General features: G+C 36.9%; 3 protein-coding genes across 4 annotated transcripts; 1 reads left to right on the top strand and 2 right to left on the bottom strand.

The window, feature by feature from the left end:
• Positions 1 to 12: 12 nt before the first annotated feature.
• On the bottom strand, positions 13 to 3,063 carry LOC129353973 (cytochrome c oxidase assembly protein COX20, mitochondrial). The gene is made up of 4 exons (XM_055023429.1): positions 2,854 to 3,063; positions 1,200 to 1,314; positions 538 to 601; positions 13 to 462 (listed from the first exon to the last, which is right to left on the bottom strand). Exons 1-4 carry the CDS (start codon positions 3,046 to 3,048, stop codon positions 318 to 320), a joined length of 519 nt encoding a protein of 172 aa, XP_054879404.1. The 5' UTR covers positions 3,049 to 3,063; the 3' UTR covers positions 13 to 317.
• A 1,865-nt stretch (positions 3,064 to 4,928) lies between these two features.
• LOC129353969 (gonadotropin subunit beta-2-like) lies at positions 4,929 to 11,897 on the top strand. 2 transcript variants are annotated; one of them, XM_055023419.1, is made up of 4 exons: positions 4,929 to 4,937; positions 5,475 to 5,566; positions 9,191 to 9,309; positions 11,653 to 11,897. In XM_055023419.1, the coding sequence occupies exons 2-4, from the start codon at positions 5,476 to 5,478 to the stop codon at positions 11,884 to 11,886; spliced, it is 444 nt and encodes a 147-aa protein (XP_054879394.1). In that variant the 5' UTR covers positions 4,929 to 4,937; position 5,475; the 3' UTR covers positions 11,887 to 11,897. The 2 variants fall into 2 exon arrangements, with proteins under 2 accessions (XP_054879394.1, XP_054879393.1); XM_055023418.1 differs by having other exon boundaries at positions 9,188 to 9,309.
• A 5,735-nt stretch (positions 11,898 to 17,632) lies between these two features.
• On the bottom strand, positions 17,633 to 20,811 carry LOC129353976 (ovarian cancer G-protein coupled receptor 1-like). Its single transcript, XM_055023430.1, has 4 exons — positions 20,678 to 20,811; positions 18,737 to 18,936; positions 18,366 to 18,553; positions 17,633 to 18,287 (listed from the first exon to the last, which is right to left on the bottom strand). The coding sequence occupies exons 1-4, from the start codon at positions 20,742 to 20,744 to the stop codon at positions 18,161 to 18,163; spliced, it is 582 nt and encodes a 193-aa protein (XP_054879405.1). The 5' UTR covers positions 20,745 to 20,811; the 3' UTR covers positions 17,633 to 18,160.
• Positions 20,812 to 21,752: the final 941 nt, after the last annotated feature.

The raw sequence follows: 21,752 nt of genomic DNA, 5'->3' as shown, positions 1-21,752 counted from the left end.
CAAGCCATCAAGTGAACATTTTTAATTTGTTTATTAATTGTTCCAGAAATGAACATCTTAGATAAATACGTTATTGGGAGTTGATTCAAGAAAAAAACATTTATATATTTCTCAGTTCAAACTTCAAGACCAGTTTCCTGTTTGTATTGGAAAAAGTTTTTATGTATAAATGCAACTTTGAAAACTTCTGCTTTAACAGACCACTTCCCCCAGTAGCAGAAACTTTCGACATCCAAGCCAACAGAAATAAAACCTTCCCAGAGGCAGCAGTCTGTGTCGCTTTGATTCTGTCTGCTGTAGAGACGAGGCGCTGGGCGTCACGGGGGGCCAGATGGCGCGTCTGCTCTGGGTCTGTTAGTCGGGTCAAGAGATGTTCCCTCGTACACTACCTTGTTCCGGATGCCGTCCTGTATGACCCTCTGCTGCACCCGTAACTTAACATTGTTCATTCTGCAGTAAAACCTGAAATGGCACAAAACAGTGAGAAAAACAGCTTTTCTTTTTGGCAGGGAAACGTGATAATACCAGAGAACATACCAAGACCCGAGAGTGGTGAGCATGAAGCCTGCAAAGCCGACATCAAAGGAGCGCCTTACTCGACCTGGCGACAGTAAGAACAGCATTTTGGATAAGATCCAACTGTCTGGTTAAAGTACAGCTCATTTTAACTGAAATAAAAATGTTTTATTAAAGTCAATGAATGGTTACTAGAGATGCGAATCTATTGTAGATTCAGACACTTTTTTTTTATTCAAATGGTCTGTTTACAAATTATGCGACTGACAAGAAAAGAGGAAGTGTAAGGATTTAAAATCAGTTCTTGAAGCAGTTTATATTTCAATTAAAGTACATTTGTGTATAAATTCTCTAACTTATTGTCACTGGTCTTTTGACTGAAAATAGGACTTTACAGTCATAGTGCATTTAAGTCTCAATCAGTGGATCAATTTGATGACTTTAACCTCAAATCTTCACTCCTCCACCTCTTCACTTATTTCCTTTTCTCAACATTAATACCAAACATCTCAAGTCCTGTTTCATCTGTCCAAAAGGACATAATTCCAAAACTCCTATGATGGAAAATTTACATTAAAAAAAATTTATATACATATAAAAATCTATAATTTATAAATATTTTTTATATAAAAATGTAATATATATATATATGGATGGATGGATTAATTTTCTCTTCTTCTCACTGGTGGAAAGAAAGAAAAGCAGGCCAGCAGCTACTGAGCCTCCAGTTCCATGCAGGATGGCGTCTCTGGCACACGGTGTCCTCTGGACATCTAGGATCCCCAACAGCTTAAAGCCCTGCAGAATGACACAGGAACCTCTAAAAGCCATGACACTGCACAGTAAGCCTTACCTATATGAGTATGCAAATATCAGCAAAATAAGCATTGCTGTAAAAAGCAGTCATTTATGAAACGTAAGATGGTTTCATAAATGCAGCAGTCATAACAGTCATAAACAAAGCAAAGAAGAAAACATTGCGTAAAGGACATAGACATTAAAAAAAGAAACTGTTTCAAACGCCTCATCAGTCAGGTTCTTCAAAATAAAGTCGGAAGTTGGTTGAAATCAAACCACCTGTTACCACCCACAGGCTTTGTTGGAAATTTTGGTTTATGGAAATAGAAGGCCACAACATAAAAACTTTATAAACTGTAATATTGATACAAAATGTTCCCTGAGGTATGAGCATATTATTTTTGGCTTGCATGGTAAGAATAATGCAGACAAAAGACCGGCAATCAATGTAATTATTTCCGTTGTTAAGGAGGCGCGTCAGTAACTGAAGATACACGACAAAAACGAGGGGTCTCTTGCAGGAACTTTACTCCTTTCAGCACAGATGAAGAAAAATGAAAACTGAGTTGTTCCCACAGAAGAACTGTGTGGCTTCTGGCCTCTAGCTCAGACACAGACAGCATTTAGTGATGTCCGGGCAGCGAGCGGTGAGTGCCATAACCAACAACAGTAAAAACATAACGGATCAGCTGTCAAGAACAGAATAAACAGAACAATGAAATCTTGCGATGCGACCTTCCTTACACTATTAGATTTGGCAAATTTCATGTTCACAAATTTAATTTTCTTCATCTTCACCTATTTTCACAGTTTTGATTAAGGAAATTGATCTCTATTAATCTACTATTTCCAAGAGTATGAACAAAAAATCTCAAAACACAAACGAATGTTGTAGATCTCTGAAAATCTTTAATTTATCATGTCTGTAATATCTATTCTTTTTGTTTTTCATACCAATGTATTTACTGTTGAAAGCTACACCCCTGGCATACTATATAATACATTGTGTTCCGTTTCTTTGCAGTTGTAAACAAAGATGATCATTTATTGATTAAAAAAAACCAAACAAAAAACAATTACTAAAAAAAACTAGAAGAGACAGGCAGTGAGTGGCCCGTGCCCGCTCCTTTCTGTTTCCTGTAGCGAGGTCCTTCTCGTTAATTTAGCCACCAGTTAATCCATAACACCGGAGCTGTTATTAATGTGGCTAAAACCGAATCTGTGGCTTCAGCTCGACATTAACTCTAAGAACCCTTATTTAAAGATGACCGCGTAAATGTAATGCGAGTAAAAATGCTGTGGTGTTACTTTTAAAAAATCTGTGTATCTCTCTTTAAGGGTAACAAGGTGAAGTGGTGAAGGTTGTCACACTTTTGTAACGCTGCATGTTTCTGACCCCTTTGGCAAGACAGAAAGTGAAAAAAATAAGAACAAATAACATTTAAAAACAGCCAGTGGTGTGGACAACTGATAACCCTTGTAAAAACTGGAAGCTACGAAGCTATTGTTTCTCCAGTAAAAAGGAAAACATGCTCCGACCTTTTCCTGGCCTTCCCCTTCTTCTCTTGCCATCACTATCCAGCCTCGCTCTTCTTCTTGAAAGCTGATATGATGGGAAAATGCGCCAGGTCGAATAGGGTTAAGGTTGTCCGCCCATTCTTCATAGCCGTCGAACAACAAATATACAGAGACTACTTCGTTCCGGACCCGACTGGCAAACAGCGTCGGACGCATTTGGTCACCACTTCCGATACGTCACGCTCTGTTTCTGGAATAGTTCACGTACAAATCCGTTATATTTTCTGTAATTTTAATAAACAACTACTAGTTAATGCTTATTTGATTGCCTCTTTGGTTGATTCAAGGTGTTCATAAAAACTGAAACAATATTAGATGTATAGGAATACATTTGCATTTTATGTAAATGTAAAAAGTGCGTTTGAATCCTGGACAATAAAATAAAATGTTCTCTCTCGAACTACATTTCCCGTACTTTTCACTGCGACAGACTGGCGACCTGTCCAGAGTGTATCCCGCCTCTCCCCCGGAACGCAGCTGGAGAGGCACCAGCTGCGTTCCGGGGCTGCGTTCAATAAGTCTATCAGAAAATTGATGGATGGATCTACTGTTCCGTTTGTTACATACAATCCTAAACACTAAAAATTTCCAACATTTTTATTTAATATTCTTATTCTAAGTATGAAAAAAAAATAGCTCTGTGAAATCTAGTTTGTTTTCCATTCATCCGGATAGACATTCTTTTTTGTAATAAAGACGAACCTCAGGCGGAAGGTTTAAAGAACTCAGTCCTCATGTAAGGTGTTATTTAAAACTTAATTCCAAATGCACTCATCCAATCAGGACGCTCTAAAAGAGAGGATCAAAATCTAAAGTTGACAAAGCGAAACGGGAAACATGGCAGGGCGATCATTTCAAGATAAAAGAGGATTAACTTACCAGGTGATTAATCATTACCATTACTGTCTACATCCTGTTCTTTTCCAACATAACATCGCAGGGAAAGTAGCAGTTGTGTAAGGATTTTAAAGTTGATGAAATTCTGATTCTGAATACTGAATACTATCACTACGATAAGTCAATACGTCTATCTCATGCACGTTTGTTATAAAATGTGATCACGGTAAACTGAAACGGAACATTTTAATTCCCATACCAGAAGTCAAACACGGTCCGCCTGGGTGAAAATGAGGAAAACCTAATCGCTAACCCATATGGGAAAAGAATCAGCATATGATGTCCAACAGATGAACAAATACCATTAAGAAGCCAACGTTTGTTCCATCGGATTCAGTGGACCTCCGTTCCTTCTGAGAATTCCTACTAAGTGTCAGATAAGGTCCTTTGACATGCCAGGCGACAGTTTCATACATTTTATTTTGAAGGAAACTGATTTTGAAAAATATGTATATATTGCCTCATTTTAATTTTGTGATGTTATTTAAGCCACTTATTTTCATTTTAGTCCTTAAAAATACCTAGACCTCCACATAGCTTTATATTTTGGTTTGCCTGATTATTTGTATTGATTAAATTATTCATATTTGGATCAGCTACTCATTTCTTAAGTACCCTTTTTACTCTTTCTTAAGTAGTTTCTTGGATGGATACTTTTTACTTTTACTTGAGTAATATTATGTTGAAGTAATGTTACTCTTGACTAAAAATTTTTGGGAACTTTACCCACGTTTTCAATTAAACTGCTGAAATAAATCAGCTTTTCAATGACATATAAGTTTTTAGATGCATATCTGGTATAAAAAGCCAAATTCTTCTTAGTTTACTAAATTTATAGCTTGGCGTCATTTAACTTAATTTTCTTATGTCGTTTCATATTAACATCAGGTTGATCTGATGCCCTAGCAGCTCTGCCACAGTTCCAGTAACCTTGAGCAAAGCCCAGTTCTTAATCCTGATACTTAGTGTACCAGGATGTTGAAATGACTCAGTGAGAGGTTGATCCCTGGGATGAACAAAGGTTTTAAAAATGTTCCGTCCTTGGACCAAAATCAGGAAATTAGAGTTGATCCAATAAGCTCATCTCTGCTGTATAAAATCAGAGCAGGGTCATTTTCCCCATCACACTGCCTGAAGACACCCAGGAGGTAAGTCTTTGCTACTATTCACAGCTGGGCGATTTACATTAATGTCTATTAATTCACAATGTGAAGAAGTGGCAAAAAGAAAATGCCTCATCCTAAAGTTTCATTTTATGATGAGGATATGTACTTTGTTTTAAATTATTAGTACATCTGTTACAAAACCCAGTACTTCCAAAAAGTAAAGGGTCAAACATATACATCCATCCATTTTCTGATCACCCTTCTCCCTAACGGGGTCGGGAGTTGCTGGTGCCGATCTCCAGCTGCGTTCAGGATCAATTAACCTAACAGTCATGCTTACGGACTGTGGGAGGAACCCGGAGAGAACCCACGCATGCACAGGGAGAACATGCAAACTCTGTGCAGAAAGACCCTGGTCAGGAATCGAACCCAGGACCTTCTTGCTGCAAGGCAACAGCGCCACTGTGCAACCCCTCAAATATATACATTTATATTTTAATAAGACAGTGCTTAATACTTAAAATGAGATCATGAAAAAAGTTAACTAAAAATAAATCCTCATTTTGTTTTTTCTTTCAGGATGATGGCTCAGGAAAAGAGAGTGAAGTTCTCACTTTTGGAGTGTTTGTTCCTAGGAGCCTCTTTATTCATTTGGTCCCTGGCCCAAACAAGTAATCTTTATAATAATTTTAACACTAGTTTTATACAACAAGAACATTGTAATAACTTATATTGAGAGGATGAGAGAATATATGATGGACATAACCTTCAAAAATGTACACATCTCTGTTAAAATGCTAGCTTTTTATGATGTAAGAAATTAGTTCCAAACTTTTTCTGCATGCAATGAGACACATATCCTGTTCAATTCAACTGAAAAACAAACACATCTGGAATAATAATAACAAAAAATATTATAATCAATCAATACAATTTAATTTGTATAGTACATTTTAGCAACAAGCCATTCCAAAGTTCTTTACATCATAAAAACACAAAAAACACAATGCAACATGGAATCAACAATCAAAAGATTACATTTAGTCGAGTACCATCATTAAAGTTTTAGTTGATTATGCTTCAAAGGCAACTCTAAACAGGTAGGTTTCTAGTCTCGATTTAAAGACACTCGTTGTTTTAGTGGTTTTGTAGTTTTCTGGAAGTTTGTTCCAGATTTGTGGTGCATAGAAGCTGAAAGCTGCTTCTCCATGTTTGATTCTGGTTCTGGGGATGCAGAGCAGACCAGAACAAGAAGACCTCAGAAGTACAACAGCACATCTTTAATGTATTGTGTTGCTAAAGTGTTCAGTGATTTATAAACTAACACGATTTTAAAGGCTATTCTTTGAGCTACAGGAAGCCAGTGTAGGGACTTTAGAGCTGCCTAAAGCAGGAACTGGTATGTGCTCTATCTTCCTGGTTTTAGTAAGAGCGCCAGCAGCAGCTTTCTGTATCAGCTGCAGCTGTCAGACATAAATATCTTGCAGAATTTTCACATCCTTAGACTAACATCTTCTCAACAATTTTATTTTTTTATCGTGTTTTTCTCCAAAGAGTTTTTGCAGCATTAGTGGCTCGTTTTTTCAACAGTAGGCAAACAGGAAAGTGGGCAAGGAGAGGGGGGAAGATATGCGGAAAGGGTTGCCGGGACCGGGAGTCGAACCCTCGACGTCCGCGTTGAGGACTGAGGCCTCCAAACATGGGGCGTGCTAACCCTTGCGCCGCCACAGCTTCTCAACAATTTGTTTAATGGGAGTCTATTATCTTCCCATGTCTAGATAAGTTCTCAAAATCTCTCAGACTGTGAGGTCATCTATCCACATTCAAATTCTAAATTATTGAAGCTGTTATAGAATTATTTTTTTAAGGAATGTTAATATGTTTCAATAAATACAGAAAGATTGATCTTTGTCTTTAAGTCTCTTTATTCGAAGGCAAAAGCATTCGAAGACTTGTCTCACTGAGCGTAGTCAGGAGAAGAGCCCTGAATGACACAAATCACTAGAAAGTCACAGCAAGGCAAAGACGCACCCAAAGTCTGATCTCTATTTCCAAATGAACCACAGAGACAATTCTTAACCCCAACCCATGAACTATCTTCCATCTCTTTGAGGGGATGTTTTATGGCAGAAAAGAGAGCAGGAGAAAATTCTATTTCTTCTTTGTCAGTTACTCATGGGGACAGGGTCAAACAACATTTTCACACATGTCAGTCCTTTAAGACAATTTCCAGATCAAACATTTTACTCAAGATGTCTTCAGAACTTTTCCATTATCACTGCTGTGGAAACATCGAAACACTATCTGGAAACTTCTTTCATGGAAAACACACATCTTGCAGAAATTACAAAACACAGCAGATTAATGAGTAAATAAATGATAAAGAAAGTATCATCAGTTCCATTGAGAATTAAATAAGGCTAAAAAATGTATTTTCTATTACAAAGCAGAGGACCCAGGTTCAATGCAATAATGATGGTGGTTTTAATGATGACATACAAAATACAAAAATCCAGGCAGCACAGGTGAGCAGAAGACTTGGAGCTCAGAATTAGTAGCAATTCAAATAACAAAAACAGGCACTGGGGAGACACAACAAATGACAGTAGATACAAGGACCCGACAAGGAGCAGAGAACACAGGTGGGGTTAAATACTCAAGGGGTAATCAGTGTCAATGAGACACAGCTGGGAGCAATCAAGAAACCTAAATTAATACACACAAAAACCAAATTCTTACAGTACCCCCCATCCAAGGCTGGCTACCAGGCACCCAAAAAAAGAAATATCCCAAAACACAAAACAGCCCAACTAGGATGGCTGGAGGGGTGCCAAACAGGGGGCTAGAGTTCAAGGAAAAACAAAACAAAATAAACTCAGTTTCAAATAAGTGGCTTAGGGTGGGGCAAGGAATCTGGTGGGCAGCGATGAAGGAGGCGGACCCATGAAAGCAGGGCTGGAGACCAGTTTCATGCAGGAGGCGGATTCATGGATGCGGCACAGGAGGTAGACCCATGGAAGTTGGTCCAGAGGTGGCGCAGGAGGATCCATGGAGGAGCTTGGGTCTTGGAAGGAAGGTTGGCTGGAACTGGCAGAGGGCTCAGAGGGGCCGGTGGGAGGAGCCGGGGAGTTACTGGTGTGGTGGATCATTTTCTCTGAATGAATAAGTCATAGAACTCAAAAATTGTTTCTAACATAACAGAGTATTTTTTAAACTGTTCACAAAGTGGACAAAAATTCTCTTCTAAATCTAAATAAAAAATAATGTTCTGGTGCACTGGAGAAACGACCAGGGAAATCTGTCACAGTGATTGTTGAACAGGTGAAGTAATCCTGTTGAGGGGTGAGCAACACGTTCTTCAGCTGATCATAATCTGACTCCAGTCCTTGTTCCTCCAGCAGCAGTGGAGAAGGCAAGACCTCAATATCCTCGTATAACTCCTTCTGGGCCAACTCCAACTGCTGCTGGATCCACCTCTCTTGGTCTTGTCCATAAGTCTGGTCCTTAGAAACTGCAATCCTCACCTCTGTTTGGTTGGGTCCTTCAAAGATGAAGTGCAGTTCTAGAATGGGGAGTATCGAAGCGGAGGACCCAGGTTCAATGCAATAATGATGATAGTTTTAACGATGACATACAAAACAAAAATCCAGCCTGCTCTGACTGAATACACTGTTTTTCAAAAACAGTTTTGGACATTCCAGAACTTTGGATTTGCTTTTATGAAATTATTCTTTTGTTGATTTGCATACAACTCATTTGAATCAAAAACTGACCGGTTGTCACTCATTCTCCGTCAAGATTTTTGGCTAAAAGGATTAACATGGTGACATGGAGAATTCCTGTTACTGTAACATGTAGGAAAATACCACCAGGACAGCTGAAGTTAATTTCTGGTCAATCAGATTCACTATGATGATGGATGTTTCTGTGAATTCAAAAGACTGAAGATAAAGATAATCATATATTTGTTAAAATTGATTATTCTGCATGTATATGTCTAAATGAGAAAAAGAACCCCTTAAAGTTCACCTTTAGATTTATTGTGAAAGCTAATGACAAGGTGGTTTAAAATTACTAAGGAGTAAAATTTCCAGAAAAATGTAACTCCAAATCTAAAGATTCTCATTGCATTTGGAGGAATGTTTTGGATCAAGGTGGCCAAAACATTCCTGGATATTCTGATATGAATATTTCTAGAACAACAATTGTTACCTACACAGTTAATGTATTTTGATGAGAAAAGCACAAACAGGAATCTGTGATGAATGAGTGAGTGACCTTTTTTCTGTTAGCAGCAGCCTTCCAGCTTCCACACTGCCAGCTCATCAACAAGACAATATCTCTGGAGAAGAGAGGCTGCTCTCGGTGCCACAGAGTGGAAACGACCATCTGCAGTGGATACTGCACCACCAAGGTGGGTGGTGATGCTCAAAACAAAAATCTAGAAATTGAAATGAAATGGAAGCGAGTCAAGCCTGCTCATTTACTGTTTGGAGAGACTGTTGTGGTCTTGTAGGAGATCCATGAAAGGAATTCATCTTAAATTGGTATAGATTGGGTAAACCAAAAAATAAAAGAGGGCTCCATTCACTTTTCTATTTCCTGTCAGAACTTTGCATACATTGTTAGCTTTGGGGATTTTTAGTTATACCAATCTACTTCCAGAATGAAATGCTGATCCCACATACTACTTAGGTTATTTTGTAAAAACAACAACTTTAATTTACAGAAGTTAAGACTGTATGTTTATCAAACTTGGCAGAAGCAGAACATTACTTGGTAGAGTGTTCATTTATAAAGCTGAAAATGTTTCTTATTAGTGTCTAATATAAACTGGTTCAGGGGTGAAACTGTGTACTTTCTAAGGTGCATGCAGATTCATTATACCACCTCATCAGTTATTAATGATACAGCAGCAGCTGTTAATTCAGACTAGAAATTCAAATTTGTTTCTAAACAATTCAGACTAGAAATTGTTTAGGAATGTTTTTTTTTTTCATTTTGATAAAGAGAGATACACTGAATCAATCAGAGAAATGCACATTTGTCTTTAGATTTATTTTTAGAAAATCAGAGTAAGTATCAGAGATCAGCATGTGAGAAAAGAAAAGTAAGAAGAAGGAAGAAGAAATGAAACTTCTCCTTTTATATCTTATCAGTCACGTACACGATGCCTTCCACTCATCTCTCTCCTGTAGGGAGTGTCTCTCAGTTTCTCCCATCTCTGGTTAATTGATACCTCTGTCCTTAAATCAAACCTGATTCAAAAGAGTTTTGGTTGGAAAAAGAAGAAACAACATCTTCACTGAAACCTCCATTATCAGTTCCATAAGTATAATACTTGCTCAGAAACCTTCATTATCAGATCATTCTTCCCAGTCAATAACAAAACTTTTATTTTCGAAGACACAATAATTTTTCTGCTATCATTTTGACACCCAGTCTCACACAAAACATGCACTAACCGTACAGCATGTTATAGTCAGTGCAAACTGTACTGACTATAAAAGTGGAAGTATTTTGGTGTTTTTTTTTTTAGATGTTTAAAAGTTAAAACAGTACAAAAAAGAATAGAAGTTCAACTTACAAACAACTTAAAACCAAATGAGCAGAATTCAAAAAGTACAAAATTTATACAAGTCCTGGATTTTTCATGAGAACAAGTCATGGTTTTATTGTTTTTGTCTTAAAATTAGATGAATTTATTTCAAAAACAGAAATTATGTCATCAATGCACGTTGAGCAATTTGATCAAAGAGACAATGTTGTTTGAAGAGACTGTAGCTGGTAAGCAACTATTATTCATGCTGAATGCATCCTGCTTTTCGTTCATAACAATTAAATTTCTTGTCAGGTGATATTGAGAAAACATTTTGATATCAGTGGAGAGTGAATCATTTTAATCAACTGTGTAAAGATGCTGCAGATAATAATCATCGGTTGGTACAATATAAATCCAAACATCATTTGAAGCTGTCTGTCAGTGTGGGCTTTCTGATGTTTTCTATTGTTTAGAATTTTTTAAAACTTACATGTCATTTATAATCATGAGATGTAGCTCAAAATGCCTTAAGAGTAGGCAGTTTAGTTTGGTGATGTAAAACGTGGCAACAGCTGCATTTGCATTACAACAGGGCGAAAATCTTTGTCTGCACTTTTTACCAAAATGTGAGTTCTTTTCGGACTTGGCGTCTTTCCATTAACAAAATTTATGTTTGTAATTTCAATTTATGCAATTCTATGGTTAATAAAAAAGCAGCCAGTGATTGCTTTCTACTGTCAGATAGTTGCTAGAATGCAAAACCATGACAACTATGTACCGTATTGTTTTTAGAAACTATTACCAACAGAAGTAGATCATGACCCAAATCTTAGAATAATTGAAAGGGGGCTTTTATAAATGAAGGGCAGAACCAAAGAGCGGAGAAATGATTAAAAGAGGGGCAAACGAGAATGATTTAAATTAGAGGTGCTTGCCAACAGCTGATTGTGTCATTCAGGCCGTGTTACTGTGAATTATCTTCTCTGCTGCCTCGAAATCAACCTGTTAGCATGTCAGGACCATCATGAGATGGTCAAAGAGAAACAGTCTTCAGTCAGAGAGGTATTTGGATTGGTTTGAGTTGACTTCATAAATTGGGCCGTCACTTCCACCAGCTTTCCATGACCTGTTATTGAAAGTCTCAGTGTAGGACTTTTGTCCTACACTGAGATAAACAGATTCTTATTATCTGTTTATCCATTTGCTTGTTTCCAGGATCCCAACATGAAGATAGTGTTGAGCAAACCAATTCAGCATGTGTGCACATATGGGGAATTGTACTACAAGACATTTGAGTTTCCTGACTGTTTGCCTGGAGTTGACCCTGTCGTCACCTACCCAGTTGCTTTGAGGTGCCACTGTGGCGGCTGTGCCATGGCCACGTCTGACTGCACCTTCGAGAGCCTGCAGCCTGACTTCTGCATCAACAACATCCCATTTTATCACTAATCTTGTATAATAAATACTTGCGCTTGACATTATTATATATATAATTTGTATGTTGTTTCGCAGCCCTGCCTCAAGCCCAGAACATTAGCTGGAAGTAGGCACCAGCACCTCCTGACCCCACAAGGGACAAGGGTGTAAGAATGGATGGATGGATGGATGGATGGATGGATGGATGGATGGATGGATGGATGGATGGATGGATGGATGGAGTTTAGCACAGAAACTGCAGATTGCAGAGAAATTAATTCAAGAAAAATCTTTTCAAACTAAAAGTTAAATTCAAAAACTATGGAGGGGCTGCACAGTGGCGCAGTTGGTAGCGCTGTTGCCTTGCAGCAAGAAGGTCCTGGGTTTGATTCCCGGCCCGGGGTCTTTCTGCATGGGGTTTGCATGTTCTCCCTGTGCATGATGGGTTCTCTCCGGGTTCTCCGGCTTCCTCCCACAGTCCAAAAACATGACTGTCAGGTTGATTGGCCTTCCCAAATTCTCCTTTGGTGTGAGTGTGTGTGTGCATGGTTGTTTGTCCTGTTTGTCTCTGTGTTGCCCTGCGACAGACTGGCGACCTGTCCAGGTGACCCCGCCTCTCGCCTGGAACGCAGCTGGAGAGACACCAGCACCTCCAGACCCTGTTAGGGAGAAGGATGACCGGAAAATGGATGGATGAATGGAAAACTATGGAATAGAGCTAGACTTACAAATACATTAAAGCAAATAACACAGAATGCAAAAAAATATTACCTTCAGCCCATGGATTCCATTTTTTTTTTGGGGGGGGAGAAAAATCAGCATAAATGCAATTTATGCCATTCCAAATAAAAATTACAAAAGGCTTGCATTGATGCAATATTTGATCAAATCGAAACTTAACTCATTCTGTAAAATTATTTAACACGAATGAACTCATACAATGTAAGCTTGATGATTCCAGGTTGAAGAAAAGATCACAGTGAAGATTTAATTATTTTCTCATCAAGTCAGAATGAGAAAACTACAGCTCAACATCTGAAAATATGAATCTGGGATCAAACTCACAACCTTCTGGTTTTCAAAATCCTTCCCACTAAGCCACAGCCACATTTTCGAACAATCATAACTACAGTCTCTCAACATTTCTTTGCTGTATCAAAGATAATAAGGCTAAAAATTGAATGTAGTGCTGAAAATTCACAGATTGTCCATTTTTCATTTCTTTCGTTGAGGTAAAGTTTTTGGCTCTCTCACCCTCAGCTTTCATGATACACAAGATTTAGATTTTGTTCCAGCTTCAAACAATTAGAACTACTGCTTCTCAGCATTTTGATGAAGTTCAAATAAAATAAAGCCTCCCATACCCACAAGGGAGGATTTCATATGGGACATATGGGAGAATTTAATATGGAGACATCCAGGACAACTTAATATGGGACATATGGGTGGACTTATAATGGCGAAATGCAGGAGAACTTAATAAGGGACATATGGAAGGATTTAACATGGATGAGACATATGGGGCGATTTAACATGGGACATTTGGGAGGATTTAATATGAGACAGGAATTAGACTTTGTTCATGCTTCAACCACAAAAATGACTGCTTCTTAGCATTTCTATGCTGTTTCAGAGATTACAAAGCGGAAAGTTGAATATTTTGCTGAAAAATTCATATTTGTCCATTTTTCACTTCTCTCACTGAGATAAAGCGTTTTTGATCTCCAAAAGCTCTTTTTGAAAAAAACAGGAATCAGACTTTGTTTATGCTTCAACCACAAAAACTATTGCCTCTCAGCATTTCAATGCTGTTTCAAAGATTATAAAGCTGAAAGTTGAATATTTTGCTGAATAAAATCACATTTATGCATTTTTCACTTGTCTCACTGAGATAAAGCGTTTTTGGGATTACAGTCTTTTTTCTTGATGAAACACAGGAATTAGACTTTGATCATGCTTCAAACCACAAAAACCACTCCTTCTCAGCATTTCTATACTGTTTCAAACATTATAAAGGTAAAAGTTGAGTATTTTGCTGAAAAAAATTGTGAATTTGTCATTTACCTTATGTTACTGAGATAAAGCGTTTTTGGTCTCTGACAGTTTTTTCATCACTAACAAAGGAATTAGACTTAGAAGATATGGGACATATGGGAGGATTTAATATGATTTCACATGAGACATATGGTTGGATTTAACATATGTCATGTGTGTGCAAAGGCTGTGTGTTTACTAGGGATTCTCCTGAGATGATGCCAAAACCACAAAGTGGTGTAGAATCTCACATTCTACTACAGACGTCATCGCTCCGACTCGCCACCACGAGTTAACAGTTCTCATTGCTGGATTCACCTCACTACCATACAATCTCTTTGGAATGACAGTTCCAGACCCCTAAATGCATTTCCACTTAATCCTGTGCTTAGAGGGATTTGAACCAGAGTCCTTCGTGTAGTGGTGTGTTAGTCCGACCATTCAACAACAAGTCCTTTTATTTAGTTGTTACGCATTAAATTATCTGTTAAAATGCATCTTTTTATTTTTTAAAAGAGGGGTTAAATAAAAAAAGCAGCCAATGAGCTTGCAAGTTATTTTTTTTTATAGATCTGAATGATGACAGCAAATATGGTTAAAAAAAATGGGAAAATGCAATTCAATTGGTCATGAAACAAGACTGTAATTTCATTTAACTTTTGAATAACTCAGGATTAACCAAAAGCAAAACAGAGAAACAAATTGGCAATAAAGCCTAGAAAGCCAAAGTATATATATATTTTTAAATAAGCAAGTGGAAAATAAAAATCGTACCAAAAATACATTACATGTACTTTTTAGACAAAAAATCCACTTGACATAATAAATAAGCTATTGGTTGTCTCAAATACAATCTATGAGATAAAATTTATATGACTTTGTACTTTTAAAACTTTTAATAAAATTTAAATTTCACAAAAATGAATGTCATACTTCCATTATTATATTCCACGTATGATGGGTTGTTATTCATTAACAAAAAAATTTAAATAAACATTTTTGAGGAAAACACTTTAATAATTGTTTTTTGTTGCCCTAAATATGAATGGCAACAAAAAGAAATATGAAAAAGCAAAGTACAGCATAATGTGTTGCAAATGTGGAATGAATATACTCCCAAATTGTTTTAATATGTGCATCAGGTGTAAAAGGACAGAACTTGATATAACAAAAGGCATCAGTTTATCATGTACTATAGAGAGTTGTAAAAATGTAAAATGTATTTCATACCACCAAAGAAGTGTTTTTTTCTAGAGATGGCAACAGACCTGCTCTCGTTGGTGTTGCTTAGACATAAAGATTTAAGCAATCTTAATATTTTGAGCATGTGTTTTAGAAAGACGCAGGAGAATTTATGAAAAACAGGTCTGGGTCTTGAAATTGAGAAGGAAGGGAATGAAGTGCAACACTGACATTACTTACAAACACAGAAATAAACAATGCTCAGATTGTGATAAAATTGTTATCTGCACATGATTGGACGAGTATTGTGCAGATCAGAGAGAGATCAAACAGTAAACGTACATTCTTGTACTTAGAACAAGTTGTCCTTAAATAAAATGTATGACAGCTGCACAAATATAACAGAGAGAAAATATGGAATTGATTTGTCTGACACTGTTTGGACAAAAACAGTGTCAGTAGAATGATTAGTTTCTTAGAGACTCATTTTGGAACAAGGCTCAGAGGTTATCTCAGAGGTTAATAACTGAAGATAGAAACAATAACAAGATGAAGTATAAATGTAGTTACTCCATTGAGATATTTACACTATGTAAGGATGATTTGGTTATCTTAGATGAGGAATTTGTCAAGAAATAATGTATTAGTAGAATGCTGCTTGCTACAAGAGTGACAAGAAAGATTACGTCAGTAAACAAATACCAATGTAATATTTTAACTGTTTGATTTATTAGTAGTTATCGCTAAGTAATCGTTATATTAAGTAAATTATCTCTTTTTTAACTACTCGTTATATCATGAAAACAAGACAAACACTGTTAATATTTGAACATGAAACACAAAATAGTATGCACCAGAATATATTATTAAATGTAATGTTTTTTTACTCTTCATGACTTTATCAGTTCTTATCCTGAGACAAGCCTGTCCAGCTCAGCATGAATATGAATTAAATTCAGTTTCTGTGGCTGACTCCATCTCCTGTTGAAACTCAGAAGTGCAACAGAGTTGAGCTCAAGCTTTTTGTGCCGAGCATATTCAAGTATATTTGCAGAATTTGCTGCGAGCCAATAAAATCTGGTAGTTTGGACATCCCTGCACTATCAAAAGTTCTTGATGATTTTGGGCTAAAAATAAAATATGACGTAGGTCTAATTAAATAAATAATTCAATTAATTAAATTGCTTTGCTTTTGGATTTGAAGGAAAACTATGGTGACAGCTCCATTATCTATAATGCTCTAACTAACGCTGACTTGATGCTGTTTGTTTATGGCTCTGCATCATGTGATCCTGTTAAATTATGTAACTTATTGCCGTCTAAGTGACTCAATGACTTTTTAACTATTTTATGATGGAATTCATTGAACTGTTCCCTGTTAAGGGGAAGAAATGTTGTGATTGATATTATTGACATGTTTAGCAAGTGAACGGAAGCTCTCAGGGACAGGTCCTTCCTTCCACTTCTGTCTGTCATGATGCAAGGTTGTCTTACAGTCAAAACCTGTCGAATACGCTTTTTCAAGTTTTTCAGAAAGAGAAAGACACGTTGCCACGTCCTGCGGAGACGCCACTCCATCCCAACATTGGACCTCCACACGTTGGCACTTTTGACTTATTTCACTGAGATAAAGCGTTTTTTGGCCTTACACAGTTTTATGTTCATAAAACAGGAATTTTTCAAACCCCCAAAATATACTGCTTCTCAGTATTTCTATGCCGTTTCAAAAAATAATGATGTCCTGGAGCACTTCATCAGTGATCAAGTGCTTGAATATATGCCTGGGGTGATGTACCACCTGTTCTTTGAGTCTTCATCAACCCTGCAGTCACATCAACATATAGAACTTGATATTATTTTCTCCATTGTATTATTTGTTTTTCACATTTAGTCTTCACTGATTTATTTCTTACTGTATCCAGGGTAGTTGTTTGGACCTCAATTGCCATATCACTCTGGGTTACACTTTAATCATCGTCAGTGAAAAAAAATGCAGTAATGTATATTTTTCAGCAAAATCTTCAACTTTCAGCTTTGAAACAGCATAGAAATACTGAGAAGCAGTAGACTTTGGTGGGTTGAAAAATTCCTGTGTTTTATGAACATAAAACTACCTAAGACCAAAAAAGCTTTCTCTCAGTGAAATAAGTCAAAAATGAACCAATGTGTAATTTTCAGCAAAATCTTGAAATTTCAGCTTTACAATCTTTGAGAATAGAAATTCTGAGAATCAGTATATTTTGGTGGTTTGATCAATTCCTTTACTTTTTTAACATGAAACTATCTAAGACCAAAAACGCTTTGTCTCAGTGAAATAAGTCAAAAATGCACCACAATATAATTTTCAGCAAAATCTTGAAATTTCAGCTTTATGATCTTTGAAACAGCATAAAAGTACTGAGAAGTTTTACACTCCTGTCCCCAGTGGGGTTGGGATGTACTGGTGCCCATCTCCAGCTAGAGTTCTGGGCGAGAGGCGGAGTAAACCACTGACAGATCGCCAGTCTGTCGCAGCTGATTTAACATATTGTTACAATTTACACACACAAAAAACTGCACTCAATTAAAATGATCGCAAAAAGGGACAGCTTTAATCACATTTTGATTAACATTTAAAATCTCAGAAAACTATAAATAGCATTCCTAAATACCACATTCTGTCTTGCCCAACTTTTTTTTTTTTTACCAGTCAGTTACATTGCAAATCATTTCATGCAGTTTCAGTTGTAGCACTGCAGAGGTCACCATTTCCCTCTTTCAAAATGTTGAAACAACACAAACAAGCAAGCTCTTTTTTAACCACCAGGTCTGCAAGTTAATTGAACTGAATGAATGAGGCAGGTGAGACAATATGCCATTTTTCAGCAACATTTTCTGAAGATATTAATCTCCTTTACAGGAGCTGGATGATCAAGGACATGAACAACACTGTGCAAGTTATCAGCACCAGCACCAAAATTCCAACTAACCCGAGTCTTTTTCTGGGAGGGACAAACTCAGCAGATAAATCTTTAAATGTCCCGACTAGACAAATGATGAGAAGTGGGACGGAGAGAAAGAAGAAGGTGGATCTTAAAATTATCTTGTAAACTTAAGACAGAAATGATGCATTAGGAAACTCAATAAGACTTATGACCCAAACTGCAGCACAGATCCACACAGAGACTTTGATGCTTCGTTTGAAGCGATACCACAATGGCCAGGCGATGACCAGAAACCTGTAATGACAGACAGGTTAGATTGGAATACTTGTCCTTTGTGCTACTATGTGCAACTTTCTTCTATGCATTATTTACCTTTCTAGGGCAACACACATCATGAAGCCAACACTGGCCTTCACACCAACATAGTAGATCACTCTAGAAATACAGATTGCTTCATAACTGTCAGGTTTTAAAACCCGGAACAACAAGCAGCATATCTGGATGAGCTCCGAGAGTAGGAGATTGACGACAAAGACTGGTGCCACTTTATCTTCTTTAATCTGCAGTTCAGCAGAAAAAAAAACAGAATGTTTGTTAGATACAATACAGTGGGTATAGCCCTGCTAGATTGCCAGGTGTTTTAAATATTAAAAGTGAGTCCAATATAAATAGTTAGTCCTCTTTCACTATGACATGAAACCTCTGCAATTCAAAAGAGAAAGAATATTGTAATCTTTATTCACCTGTGAGTGAAATGCACAAATTGCTAGCATGGTGAGTGGGAAGCCTATCCATACTACAATCCATGCAATCACATATGAGGCAGCCAAAACGACAGCTGGCTGGAAGAGGGGAGTAGCCTCCGTAAAAGCAGCATTGTAGTCATAGTCCTGGTAAGTGTCATTAAAATTCTCAAAGTAGTTGAAGTAATCCATCTTCAAACCTGAAACAGGAACAAATCATACATTACCCTAAAGTTTACAAAAAAAATAAAATGAAAAAAATTCACAAAAAATATGTAGAAAACATTTTTTTGTTATTTGTTTTACTTGTTTGTTAAAACTGTCACTTTTTGTGACGGTCTAATACGAGTCAGAGAATCTGTGAAAATAGCAATGTCCTCCATCTCCTCACAGACCTCCTATTGTAGTCTGTAGAAATTCACCACTGCAGGTCAGAAACAACCAATAAGATCCAGGAGGAGGATCTTAGTGCTAAATGTGCTAATGTCAGAGAAAAGACTTACCTTTACAGAAAAACCATCAATATGCCTTCATATGTGGCTTCGCTAACTAGCCTCTATTAGGCTGTAATGTAGCACTTACACTTACATGTTTGACATGCTAACACCCTCCTCCTAGTTCTCATTAGTAGTTTCAATTTTTTTTTTTCACAGATGATACCAACACTGTGTTTTAGGGGTGCTAAAGCACCCCTAAAACTGTATTTCAGCTTTATCTCAGCAAAAGAAGTGAAAAATTGACAATTATTGAAAAAGCCATACTAAGCAAAACTGCACCAGACCCAGACCTGCAGGCTAGGGGCAGTTATAGACAGGGGCCAAGAGGTTCTGAAGAAATTATACGCAATAAATATCTTTTTTAAATTTTTAGTGGTTGACATTTTTTTAGCTGCTGTATAGAGATAGGATCACACTTTCCATCTGCTAGATCAGGATCTGCAACCTGAATCTCTGGAGACACAAGTGGCTCTTTGGTTCACATATTAAATGATGAAATATTGCTCTGTTTGTGTTTAATTATTTTTTTAGTGTCTCCATAAGTAAAGACCATTATATATATATATATATATATATATATATAGTAAAAAAGGAAAAGATATATATGTTTTTGAATTTGTAAGTGTGCTTCGTTTAATGTCGAAGTGGTTTGCACCTCAGAGCCACCATAGTAAATACACTAGAAGAGACAAAGACATTACCGGCTAACGCCCTCATCTTAATATTATACTCAAAACATTTTATAACTGAAATAGAAATAAAAATACAGTCTTTGCTGTTACACGTTTTAAAAATACACCAAAAGAATGCGTACACTGTTCTACATTTTAAGGACCACAGAAAAGCACATAAATATTGACAAAGATGAAAGATTTCCAAGGTACAAAGTGTATGAAGTATGGGCTTTTTGAATCGTTTACTTTCCCTGCCTAAATTTTTGTTGCCAAAATTACCAGAGTGAAACAAACACAAGATAGTTTGCTGCTAAGAGCGCTCACTTTGTCATTCTGCAAATACAATTTGACAAAGATCAGTTGTAAAACAGATGTCACACTCCCACCAAATTTCGAACGTAAATGTAACCCGTTTTCAACATGAATTTAATAATATGTAGCGTGAAAGGATGGTTTCTCAAACTGATGGTTCACAGTCCTTTATTGAATGCCTTTGTATGTGAGCACACCATAAGAGCTACAAAATATATCAATAAAATACCATTAATAACTCAAAGTGTTGTTTTAACAGTTTCCTTTAATATATGAATCTTTTACCTTAAATGCTATAATTATATTTTAAAACATGTATTTACTAAACTTCCTGTCATGAATTAAAATGCAACATATTTTAATAGTTAACGGTTGACCAAAGAATATTAGATAAATATTAACAAACTCCATGTTTCACAGGAAAATTAAGCATATATTTACATCTTTAAAACTCTCACCTTGTTCCCCATCAACCAAGCGCCAACCAACTGACTGTCCGCACCCTAATCTCAGCCACTCCTTCATTAATTTCACTCTGACCTGCGGCGCTCTCTCTGTCTGCGCGATAACCAGCAGTTAATGATCAGTTAATTGTCTGCCGTTGGCATCACTCACTTCACCAACCTTCCGTTTCAAACCCTTTCAAAATATAAGCATCGACATTTATGTCAACAAATACTCGTTTTTTATGAGGAAACACAAAATACTACCTGTGAACTTAAATGCCAGTGTAGCGTCTAAAATCCTATATTTTAGGCTACTGGTGGTTGTTTCTGGGGGTAGTTTGTTTTTTGTGCGTTAGTTAAGATTCAGAATGCCGATCCTCTTGTTTGATTTATAATAAAGTCTTTTTTTATCCGAAACATTGTCCATAGTTTACATTGCCATTGAATTACACATAAATTCGACATCCAACCCAAACCAAACACAGTAGAAAACTGTGTCCTCTTCCCATTTGCTACACTTGGACAGAATCATGATTGACCTTAAATAACCCCTCCCCCCTCAGACACAAAAATGAAATATGCCACTAGAGGGTGGCAATAACACAAGCAAGTATAAATGGCTCCTACAGCCAGCTTATTGAAGATAGTTACTGTAAATACTCATTTGCAGTATTTGAAAATGATCTCCTGTTATATCTACCAGGACTTGAGAAACCATGCATAAGAGAGGAAAATATGTCTAGGATTGTTATTCTGTTCAGAAGTCCAATGATGTGACATTTGTTTGAATGGGCACCAGAATCTCTGACGTGACATTGGTGAAGACCTCTCTGAATCACTTTTATATCTGTGGAAATGTATTTCAAAAGTGTAAGAGACAGAATTCTGCTGAATAAGACCTAATTTAAGTGAGTGTGTGAATTCTCTGCAACCACAGAGTTGAACAAATAGTGATGTAGAAGCATCTGTCAGGTTTTCAACGTGTTTTTTTTTTTTGGCTCCTGACTGATAGGTCTAAGATTAGGCTGCAATGTGCAGTTGGCCTTCAACTTTATTGTTCAGTTTCCTTTGGTGTCTAACGAGTTAT

The sequence above is a fragment of the Poeciliopsis prolifica genome, unplaced genomic scaffold (genome assembly GCF_027474105.1).
Source record: "Poeciliopsis prolifica strain line A6 unplaced genomic scaffold, Auburn_PproV2 SCAFFOLD100, whole genome shotgun sequence".
NCBI classification, from domain to species: Eukaryota; Metazoa; Chordata; class Actinopteri; order Cyprinodontiformes; family Poeciliidae; genus Poeciliopsis; species Poeciliopsis prolifica.
The sequence above is the reverse complement of the archived record's forward strand: the minus strand, read 5'-3'. Positions and strand labels throughout refer to the sequence as shown.